Source organism: Octopus sinensis, linkage group LG15, assembly GCF_006345805.1.
Source record: "Octopus sinensis linkage group LG15, ASM634580v1, whole genome shotgun sequence".
Classification (NCBI taxonomy): Eukaryota; Metazoa; Mollusca; class Cephalopoda; order Octopoda; family Octopodidae; genus Octopus; species Octopus sinensis.
This window is the reverse complement of record NC_043011.1, coordinates 56457321-56469564: the sequence shown is the minus strand read 5'-3', so window position 1 is coordinate 56469564 and position 12244 is coordinate 56457321. Positions and strand designations below refer to the sequence as shown.

The 12244-nt window shown below is 39.0% G+C and overlaps 1 protein-coding gene across 2 annotated transcripts in view; it reads right to left on the bottom strand.

Annotated features, from left to right (window-relative positions):
* Window positions 1-12244, bottom strand: part of LOC115219697 (sperm flagellar protein 2-like) — a 140809-nt gene that overhangs the window by 90171 nt on the left and 38394 nt on the right. For both annotated transcript variants that reach the window (XM_036509790.1, XM_036509791.1), the window contains exon 5: window positions 11587-11680. In XM_036509790.1, the coding sequence (XP_036365683.1) occupies window positions 11587-11680 (94 nt within the window). The remainder of the gene's footprint in view (window positions 1-11586; window positions 11681-12244) is intronic.

Genomic DNA, 12244 nt, shown 5'->3' with positions numbered 1-12244 from the left:
AGGAAAGAAACACTGGATAATATAGTTCTAGATCTAAACATGACATGATGGTCACAGTTAAGATGACTTCGATCATAAGACTACTGGATCAGGTTTGGCTTTGGGCTAAACAACAACAAAATACAATCCTATGTCTATTTTTTTATTCTTTTTCTTGTTTTAGTCAGTGAACTGTGGCCATGCTGGAACACAATCTTCAAGAATTCAGTTAAACATATCCACCACAGCACTTAGTTTCAAGCCTGGTATTTATTTTATTGACCTTTATGTGTCTTGGCACAGGCCTGTCATGTGGTGAAGAAGCTCACTTTGCAAACATGTGGTTTTGAGTTCAGTCCCACCGCACAGTACCTGGGCAAGTGTCTTTTATTACAACCCCTTCTACAAAAACTTTCCAGTGCTTAGAATACAAATAGTGTACCAAGTACCTTCTATGGTACTCTAAAAGTGTACTCATCTTGTCACTTGTACATATTCTACATTTCCCTAGTGCGGGGAGTAAAACATCACAGAACAAAGATTTTATGCAAATATGTTCCAAGAGGGTATCAGGATGGGCCAGGAATTGTTTCTTTCTAAGAACCATTTCTTGGAATTAAATTCCAATTTATAAACGGACTGTTTCTTCCAAGTGCTGAACATCCTTAAAAATGGTCTCTCTCTTTATTAATTAATTGAGAATGGAAGTTGTCTACTCTAATCTATTTCTAATTGTATAAAGAAACAAAACATGAGACAGCTTCTGGCATTGCTTCAATCAAAAGATGTCAGCAATATATTCCAAGTATATTCCACACACCAGCAAAATGGTGAGTGGCATTTCATCCATTTTTACATTCTGAGTTCAAATTCCGTTAAGGCCGACTTTGCCTTTCATCATTTTGGGGGCAATAAAATAAGTACCAGTCAAACACTGGGGTTGATGTAATCATCTAACTCCTTCCTCTGAAATTACTGGCCTTGTGCCAAAATTTGAAATCAATATATTCAACCAAGAAATGTTATTGTGTAGATCAAGTTGACTGGAACTTCAAATTTTTACGTGTCAGCTTGCTCAATAGGCTGAACAAGCCAATAGCCCCGTTTTCACTATAGATTTCACTCTACTATCAATGTGGAATTACATCAACAACAAATGCTCAGTTGTTTTTCTTTAAAATGCATTCAAATGGTGCAGGAGTGGCTGTGTGGTAAGTAGCTTGCTTACCAACCACATGGTTCCAGGTTCAGTCCCACTGCATGGCACCTTGGACAAGTGTCTTCTACTATAGCCTCGGGCCGACCAAAGCCTTGTGAGTGGATTTTGTAGACGGAAACTGAAAGAAGTCCGTCGTATATATGTATATATATGTGTGTGTTTGTGTGTCTGTGTTTGTCCCCCCAACATCGCTTGACAACCGATGCTGGTGTGTTTACGTCCCCGTAACTTAGCAGTTCGGTAAAAGAGACCGATAGAATAAGTACTAGGCTTACAAAGAATAAGTCCTGGGGTTGATTTGCTCGACTAAAGGCGGTGCTCCAGCATGGCCGCAGTCAAATGACTGAAACAAGTAAAAGAGTAAAAAGAGTAAATGATAGCATTTATTTTAACATTTCCAAGAGAAGTTACAGATTTATAGAGTTACTGTATTTGATGGCATAAAAGATGCACAGGGATATTAGATGCACTGCAATTTCAGCAGCAGATATTTAGGGAAATAAGTTCTTAATAAGCTAAAGCATGGAATATTAAAAGCAACTTCACATAAAGGATCTGGAGTGATTTTCTGAGAGATCTTAAGGGGAGAAAATGGGTGTCTTCTATGTCATCAATATGGTATGTCCTTGATGTTAATATGGCTGAGTAGATAAGAAGTTTCCTTTGCAGCTATTTGATCCTGGGTTCAATCCAAGTGTGTGGCACTTTTAACAAGAGTTTTTAACTACAGATTGGTGTCAACTCAAGTTGTTGTGAGTGAATTTGGGCAAACAGAAACTGTGGCAGCCTAACAGATAGACTGTACCGTTTATTCAAAGGCCCAACTTTGTCATACACTGCATGGTACTGATTATAGCAGAGAATGAAGAGTATATGTGTCTGTGGGGTATTCAACCACTTGATTTAATAACCAGACAGGAACACTGATTGTTGAAAGTGATGGAGGTTTGTTTTATTCAATGACATCAATGATTTCTTTCATTATTTATTTCGAATAACGATTTTCTGGATGATAAAAAGGAAAGAAAACGGTCATGCTCCACTGACTGCTTCACATCAGCATGCATGAGTGATGGAGCACAAGGGGCCGCCGGAAAACAAAACTAGATTTTAGTGCTATCAGCTATAAACTGCATTTTAGAGATATCAGTGCAGAAGACTGCATTAATGAAGATGTGGTGCGTATGAAAAATGAGAGTCGGGTAAATGATGCAAGTAGAAGGGTCATACGGAAGAGAAATATCAAGGAAGATGTAGACAGAAGTGGTGAAATTTGATTGCAGGATTCTGAGCCTCACTAAAGTCAAATGGAAACACTATGTGTAGGGACATATTTGCCCCATCCATGCCATTATAGCAAAGTGCACATCAAAGTGTGAATGATGATGATGATGATGATGATTGATTACTTATGCATACACATGGACACATGAGTACAAGACATGGATGTACAGTTAAGACAGACATACAATAGCATCAATAGCATATATGGCAGGCTTCTTTCAGTTTCCATCTATGAAATCCACTCACAAGGTTTTAGCTGGCCCAAGGCTATAGTAGAAAGCACTTGCCCAAGGAGCCAAGTAGTGGGATTGAACTGGAAAACATGGCTGGGAAGCAAGCTTCTTAACCACACACACACACACACAGTGTATGTGTGTGTGTGTGTGTGTGTTTATATGTATGCACTTTGGCAGAATGTAAACTTTGACAAGAAAAAGTGTGTGTGTGTGTGTTAACCACAGCAATGATATTAAGTGGAAAGTAAACCCATTGTCCCTCTCTCTCCTGTTGATGCTAGACTGAGCCTTACTTTGTGTGGTTCTTGTAGGCCAGATAAAATCATCTCTCTTGAGTTCTCTACATGAAGACTGAGATGATTGTTTGGAGAAGATTGAGATATTTTTCAACCGATTCCTCACAACTGAAAATTTCTTATCAGCAGACAAATTTGAAACAACCATATTAATAATTCACTAAGAATGGGTTGGTGTTTTGGAACCCATAAAATAAACCTCACTAGAAGGTTGAGAGGGTGCATTTTTAAGGTTCTTCATTCAATAAAGGGATATTTCAGGGTTTTGGTGAGGCTTTTGCACCTCCTTAAGTAGAACATTTAACCTTTTTATAATCATAGTAGCACTATGACCTGGCAACGCCGGGTCATAGTGCTAGTACATGCATATACAGCTGTGTGCGTGCACACATACATGCGAGTACTGTCCAAATCTCCGACCAATCACATACAACTAGCTGGCATTCAATTGGCATATCAAGTTTCAGGCATTTTGATTGGGTTTTGGATAGAAAATTCACAAAAAAGTCACTTCTATTGATTTTTTAATGGCTTTGCGGGGTGACTGGGGAAATGTAAGGGTGTGTACGACCACCGTTGGACGGTTTTGAATGACCATAGAAAGTGCGAGCCCTCTAACTGAAAAATTGTGGATTTGTATAAAGGACACACACACAGACAGACAGACATTTTGCCGTTTATATATAGAGAGATTTCAAATGAAATAAACTGCCTAAATGTTTCATTTAATTTTGAAAATAATCAAGAGGAGTCAGGTGATGCCCTTGCAGGTGCTTGGCTGTTCTGATGCCTTAGCCTCGCCATCACCTGTGGTAATACTGCAAGCATGCTGGCCTGCTTCAGTAGGTTCCATTGAACCTTGTGGTAAGCAACCAACTGAAGCACTTGGTGTTGAATTGATGTTTTTTCTTTCTTTCTCCTTCTCTTTGCTCCATTTTTTTACTTCTTTTTATTCTCGCTCTTTGCTCATGATTGTGTAATCTTCAGTTTGGGATTTCTATTTTAATGTGGTTTTGTATTATATATGTATCATATACATAGGCGCAGGAGTGGCTGTGTGGTAAGTAGCTTGCTAACCAACCACATGGTTCCGGGTTCAGTCCCACTGCGTGGCATCTTGGGCAAGTGTCTTCTGCTATAGCCCCGGGCCGACCAATGCCTTGTGAGTGGATTTGGTAGACGGAAACTGAAAGAAGCCTGTCGTATATATGTATACATATATATATGAAAGAAGCCTGTCCTATATATGTATATATATGTGTGTGTATATGTTTGTTTGTCTGTGTTTGTCCCCCTAGCATTGCTTGACAACCGATGCTGGTGTGTTTACGTCCCCGTCACTTAGCGGTTCGGCAAAAGAGACCGATAGAATAAGTACTGGGCTTACAAAGAATAAGTCCCGGGGTCGATTTGCTCAACTAAAGGCGGTGCTCCAGCATGGCTGCAGTCAAATGACTGAAACAAGTAAAAGAGTAAGAGTATACATGTTATATATGCAATTAATACAATGAATATAAATTGGGTCTACATTTTTAAAAAATCAAGAATTTGAAGAAACTTTTGTAAAGTTATTATTCATTATTCATTATTCATCTAATATTTGGAAGCTAACTTAACAATGGGTTCTTACATAAACTATAACTGCCTATTTTTAATTTAAATACGAACAGTTTAAAATTGAAAATTCTGTATAATATAATAAGAGGCAGTTTCAGGCAGGTTGGTATCAGAAAGGTTAAAAATTTCAGCTTGTTGTATTATTGTAAATTGTTAGTCATTTGCAATAGGAAAGAGAACAATATATTTCTCATTTGAAAGTATGCATGGGGCTTTTAAGTCAGACATTTTGACGAAAGAGAAAAAGTTTGTGTTAAATAAATTCAGCTGAAGAATTGGCAATGGAGATTAAGAAACGGTGTGAGCTGAGAACATTGCAGAACTCTGTCTCAATGCACTGGGCAACATGCTGGGAAGCTCATTAAGTGGAAGACTGAGTAAAAGTAGAATCGACCGTTCAAATGATAATAATAAATCAAGAAATACGTAAACATTGCTGGTTTTGTAAATGAGACACAATGAAGAAGGCAACCGGCTGTTTGCAAAAACTCTTCTCAAAAGCTAATTCAATAATAATCACAACAACTAATACAATGGTTGCCGATGTTGTTGCAGTTGTTGTTGTCGTTTAACCTTAGTTAACCTTTGATTGAGCAGATTGATGATTAAAGAAGGCAGCAAGCTGGCAGAAACGTTGGCACGCCGGACGAAATGCTAAGCAGTATTTCGTTTGCCGTTACGTTCTGAGTTCAAATTTCGCTGAGATCAACTTTGCCTTTCATCCTTTCAGGGTTAATAAATTAAGTACCAGTTACACACTGGGGTCGATGTAACCAACTTAATCCCTTTGTCTGTCCTTGTTTATCCCCTCTATGTTTGTCCCCTTGTGGGCAATAAAGAAATAAGATTGATGATTAAAAACATCCCACCTTTTTTACTCTGTGCAGAAAACCTACCTCCGCATTATCTAATGTATTTCTTGTTTAAGATGAGAGAGTTTAAGAAGACTTGGTTTTTATTTCTAGCAGATTGAGCTACCACTTAGAGACACCTTCACTCACCCAACTCCTACAATAGTTATGAAGAAATGTGGAACGTTAAAGACAGACATCACACTAAAACTAGAATACAGGGGGTGAAATAAGTTTGTTGTTAATTAACCTCAAGTCAAGCTTGTATGAGTAGACTGAAGATCAAAGTTGTTCCAACTGTGACCATCCAGTCTTTTCTATATTTATACAGAGCATATTGGTAAAGTTGTTAGAGCAAGCATGTGTGGCTGTTGATTTTTTGACTCAGGCCTTCCTTGACTGAGCAATGACCATCCTGCTATTTTGACCCTCGAACAGGCATCATCATCATCATCATCATCATAATCATCATTTAACATCTCCTTTTCCATGTGTGCATGAGCCAGATAGAATTTAGTGAGGCAGGTTTTCTGTGGCTGAATGCCCTTCCTGTCACCAGTCCTCACCTGTTTCCAAGCAAGAGAATATTTCCCCATGGCCAGACATGTTTCTCAAGGAAGACTAGAAATGAAGAACAACCATGCTAGTATAACGAAGATGCTTGTTTACAGCCAACAGGTGATGTTTGGAAAAGTTACAAAGGGCATAACACACACACATATATACATAAATATATACAAGAAACATCTTTCAGTTTCTATCCATCAAATCCACTGACAAGGCTTTGGTTGCCCTAGGCTATATAAAGGACACCTCCCTGAGGTGACATGCAGTGAGATTGAACTTGTGACCACATGGTTGCCATCATGAATCTGAAATTACATTCATCATCATCATCATGGTTAACGTCCACTTGCCATGCTGGCATGGGTTGGATGGTTTGACTGAGGACTGGCAAGCCAGAAGGCTGTACCAGGCTCCAATCTTATCTGGGAAGGTTTCTACAGCTGGATGCCATTCCTAAAGCCAACCACTCTGAGAGTGTAGTGGGTGATTTTTACGTGCCACTGGCACAGTCAGGCAGCACTGGCATCGACCATGCTCGAGTGGTGCTTTTTACATGCCACCAGCACTGTTATCATCTTTAAGACAGTGAGGTAAGATTTATATGAGGTTTGACTGCTATTTCTTGAAAAATTCTAATAAACATGTAAGGTGCCTTAATAAAGCCATGCAATCAAAAAGGGGTGCAGGACCATCTCTAACAGACCGACACTGAACTCACAGGTGAACCACATTAATGATATTTATTTCTCTATTGCCCACAAGGGGGTAAACATAGAGGGGACAAACAAGGACAGACAAAGGGATTAAGTCGATTACATCAACCCCGGAGCGTAACTGGTACTTATTTAATCGACCCCGAAAGAATGAAGAGCAAAGTCAACCTCAGTGGAATTTGAACTCAGAACATAATGGCAGATGAAATACTGCTAGGCATTTCGCCCGGTGTGCTAACATTTCTGCCAGCTCGCCACCTCAGAATGGAATAAAATATATATTTCTTTATTGCCTACAGGGGGCTAAATATAGAGAGGACAAAGAAAGGGATTAAGTCAATTACATTGACCCCAGTGTGTAACTGGTACTTATTTAATTGACCCCGAAAGAATGAAGGGCAAAGTTGATATTGGTGGAATTTGAACTCAGAATGTAATGGTAGATGAAATACTGCTAGGCATTTCGCCCGGCATGCAAATGATTCTGTCAGCTCACCACCCAAAAGCACATCAATGATATTGACACAACAAAGAGAGAGCATGCAGTCCATGGATTTTAGGAAGAATTGAACACAATCAATCTAAATAGAATCTAATTTAAGGTCATGAGCAATGTGAGTGCATTTAGTTGCGGATATCAGGAAGAGATTTAACCAGTGTGTGTGTGTGTGTCTCAGAGATTCTGGAGGGAAATGTAATTTGCATGAAGGTGTAGTTGCAGACATAGATAGGTGCGGGCATGGCTGTGTGGTTAAGAAGCTTGCTTCCCAACCGTATAGTCTTGGTTTCAATCCCATTGTGTGGCATGTTGGACAAGTGAGCCCTACTACAGCCTAAGGTCAACCAAAGCCTTGTGCATAGAAAAAAAGCCCATCTTCTGTGTGTGTGTGTGTGTGTGGTGTGTGTGTGTGCATGCATGTACCCTTGTCCTGAAATCATGCGATGGTTATAAATGAACATCATCATCATCATCATCATCATACAAGCAATGTTGTCTGTTTCCAGTCTTCCATGAAAGACCATCTCTGTCCACAGGGAAATATTACTTTGCCAGGAAACAGGTGAGGATTAGTGATAGGAAGCTATAAACAATTTACTTCAACAAATTGTCTGACCCATGCAAGCAGAGAAAAGTGGACGTTGAATTATGATGGAGGGGGGTGATGAAGTAGGTAGAGAATGAACGTCTGTGTGAAGCCAGGTAGAAACTTAATCAATGTATGGTGTAGGAGTGGAAGAATCCAGGTAGAGACTCAGTCATTGTGGGTGTGGATGACTTCCAGGTAAACTTAATCAATTTGTGGGGTGGGAGTGGGGATGGGTGTCAGGTGGGGGAATGCCAGGTAAAGAGTTAATGTCTTAAGATGCCAAGGACAGCATGTGAATGATTGCATTTCCTGACAACAAAGTGATTTTCTCCATACAAAGGAATGATTCAAAGAAAAATGCATTAGACATAGATAATAGTATCAAAAATATAATGGCAATGATGAAGGCGGCGGTGGTGATGGTCGTGGTGATGGTGGGGTCCAGTTGTGGTATTGGCAGCAGTAACTGCAATATTCCCAAAAAAAAAAAAAAAAAGACACCGAGAAGACCCAGTTGGTGAAGAGATGAATTATCAAGAGAAAGGTAGAAAAGGGGTGTGAGATGAAAGAAAACAAATGACAACAGATTTTTCTGGATATGTATTCTGATTGAAAGGATGTCAATGTTCTCATCAATTTCCAATAATTAGCAACTTTCAATAATTTAAACAAAATGGATTATTTTCTCTTTTGTTTTTTTTTTTTGTTTTTTTTTTGTTTCTACTTCTTGAAATGAAATCAATTTATGAAATAAAAATCGGAATTACATTATTGTTAATTTAGTTATCCTCGTTATTATCACCACCATCAAACCACCCCCCACCCCAGCCACCGTCGCCACCACCACCACCACCACCACCACCACCACCACCACCTTTCCTACACAAAATTCTAGTTTTTCTTTCCATTCTAACCCAACTTGAAGACACTCACTGAACCTGACTTTCTGCTTTGTCACAACATAATACCAACTTTTTTCTGATAGTGTTATATTGTGATAAAGTAATTGTCCAATGGCTTTACAATTTCTCACAATGTCCTACATTAAATGCAGGCAATTTTTTTTTTCATTCTTTTAAAAATGACACCATTCTTCTTCTTCTTTCTTCTCGAGTGTTCTTTTATTTTTTCATTTTTCAATTGTGTTACTTTTTATCAATTTTTTTCCTCAACCGGAAAAGAGGTGAAATTGGGTGATGTTGATGCAATGGAACAGTCTGGAAAATACAGGTGGAATGAATGGGTGCTTAGCATGTGTGTCTATTATGAAGGGGTGGTCAAATGAAGAAGAAGAGACGAGTGCAATGGGTAGGTTTATGTGAAAGTGGATGCATCATCTTCATCAGCAGCAGTGGAGGCCCAATGGTTAGGGCAGCGGACTCGCGGTCGGAGGATCACGGTTTCGATTCCCAGACAGGGCATTGTGTGTGTTTATTGAGTGAAAACACCTAAAGCTCCACGAGGCTCTCAGTGTCGGGGGTTGACCTTTCTCTTCTGCGGGTCTTACGAATAGCAAAGCACCACGTTTCGGACTTCTCCCACTACATGGGACAAAGACCGCTTCACTCAACAGCAACAGCAGCAGCATCACTACCACCATTGTCATTTAATGTCCATTTTTCCATGCATGCTTCCATGCTTGGATAGAATTTATTAGGGCAGATTTTCTACACTCGGATACCTTTTGTGTGAGCCACTCTCACCTGTTTGCAAGCAAAATAATATTTCCCCAAAAGCCAGGTATGTTGTCACAGAATATTGCAAATGGACAACACTGCTTGTATGACAGTGATGCTTGTTTACAACTATCACACTATTTCAAAACAAGGAGATACAAACACACACACACACACATGATGGGCTTCTTTCAGTTTCCATCTACCAAATCTACTGGCAAGGCTTTGGTTAGCCTGTGGCTCTAGTTGAAGTCATTTGCCCAAGGTGCCATGCCGTGGCACTAGACACAAAAGAGCAAACTTCTTAACCACACAGCCATGTCTGTCTACAGCCAGAATATCCAGAGGAGCAAAGTTCTACCTAAAACTGATAAAAGAGAGAAAGGACACGACTTGAAATTGTTTCAGGAGATATAAACCAAATATTCTCTCCGTGGAACAATAAATATAAAAATTAATGTTGAAGTTAATTTATTTGTAGCAAACTACATTGATCAAAGGGACCGGTGCTTAATTTCAAAGTGTGGATGTAAGCTTAGTGAATGAAAGGTCATCTCCCACAGGATAAAACAAGTAACTCTCCCTAAGGGAAATATACTAAATCTCCATCAGAAAATGTCTGACACCATATAATATCTTCCCAGAAAAAACAGCTAAATGTCCTTCACAATATACATCAGTTTATAACCTATGAATTGCTGTATTTTTTTTTGTATGTATTCATCTTTGTAAATCTTTCATCTTCCCTTGTGAAAAAAAAAAATAGTGTCCTCATATTTGGGCTGCTCTCTCTCTTCAGTGAGAGTATGTGGTTTGTGGGGTCAACTGTGTCCTCCGCATCATTTTTTTGTCAATCACTCATTCTCATTTAATTGTATATATTTTAATCATTTGTTTATTCATACATTTCGTCTCATTCGATACCCTGACGCCAATGTTTGTTTTGTCTGTCTTCGTATCATCCCCTCTTTTTCTCAACCTTATGGTGAATAAAGAAATACTCTCTCTCTCTCTCTCTCTCTCTCTGCTAATCTTTTTCTCCTTTTCAGTTGAATTCAAAAGGGAGTTTCTACCCCTATTTTGGTAACTCAACCTCAATCCTTCTCTCACTCTCACAACACTACTTCTTTATTTCTATTCTATAAATACTCTGTTTAACCTTTCTTCTCCTGTGCCTCCTTTTTTAAGGTTACTCATGGAGTCACATCTTTCTACTAATTCTCCTCCTGCCATGGTATAAAACCACCTCCCTCCATACTACACCACCATCCCCTTCTCAGTTGGGGAGGTGTCTTATCTTTGAGTTACTTGATGATCTCGCCACTGCTGGTACCACGTAAAAAGCACCCAATCCAGTCTGTAGAGTGGTCAGTTGTAGGAAGGGCTATGACAGATGTCAAGCGACCAAAGGCGGCGAGCTGGCAGAAACATTAGCATGCTGGGTGAAATGCATAGCCGTATTTCATCTGCCGTTACGTTCTGAGTTCAAATTCCGCCGAGGTTGACTTTGCTTTCATCCTTTCAGGGTTGATAAATTAAGTACCAGTTATGCACTGGGGTCGATGTAATTGACTTAATCCATTTGTCTGTCTTAGTTTGTCCTCTCTATGTTTAGCCCCTTGTGGGTAGTAAAGAAATAGGTGTCAAGTGACCACTTGGTTGTATGCTGAAAGTTAGAAAATGGAAATAAAAGAGAATCTAATGAGAAGCTGCTCTAAGAAGCTTCTTATTGAATTTAAGATATTTATTTGGGAAACAAGAAAGAAGAAAGTTCTACAAGTTTAAAGAAAAAAACTAAGAGTAAAAACATTTTTTATAACTGTATGTGGGGGGAGGGGCATCAACAGTGAAATCCTCCTCTTCTGCCTCCCCCTCCACCACCACTACCATTGCTTTTATGCTGGCATGGGTTGGACAGTCTGAGTGGAGCTGGTGAGTGAGAGAGCTACACCAAGCTCCAATGTCTGATTATGGCTGGTTGTTTGGAGTTTTAATGGGAGGAACTGTTAATAAAAAAAAACAAATTCAAATAATTTCTCAATATTTAAAGAATTTCTTACCTGAATTTCAAGTTGCTTTCGCTTCAAAAAGATGTTTGACACAGGCAGTGCTGGAGGATGGACAAGTCTTTTATAAATGTAATTGTCACTAGTTCTGGATAAATAAAGAAGATTTTACATTACAGCATGTACGTGCACACACACACACACACAAGAAATTGAAATGATAAAGGAAATAAACAATTATATTACGAATCCCATTAGCTTACAGTTGTTTCTGCTTTAAGGTGCAATGCACTCATAGATGAGTGCTTGAGCATCATCCTAGAACATATGCATATTGAATTCTAACATCAGGTTATAAGCATCACAATGCCTAAACAAAATATTAAAATATATATATACAAGTGGGTGCTGAAAAGTTCCTGGCTTTGGCTAAAAAGAAAATACAGGAGGATCAGTTAATTATGATTTTATTCAACATATTCCCCTCTGGGATTCACACAGTTATTTCAGCAGTCCTTCAATCTTTCTAAGCCCTGGAAAAAAATTCAGATCGTTGAGCCTCAAACCAGGCCTCCAAAAGACATCCAGCTCTCTGCACACTTTTCCTGTACTTTTCCATGTCTCACATGTACACGTTGCTGTTGAAATTATTTTCCTCTTTGCTTTAAGCCTGTTTTACCAGTTTATAGCTGATAAGATTTTTATTACAGCA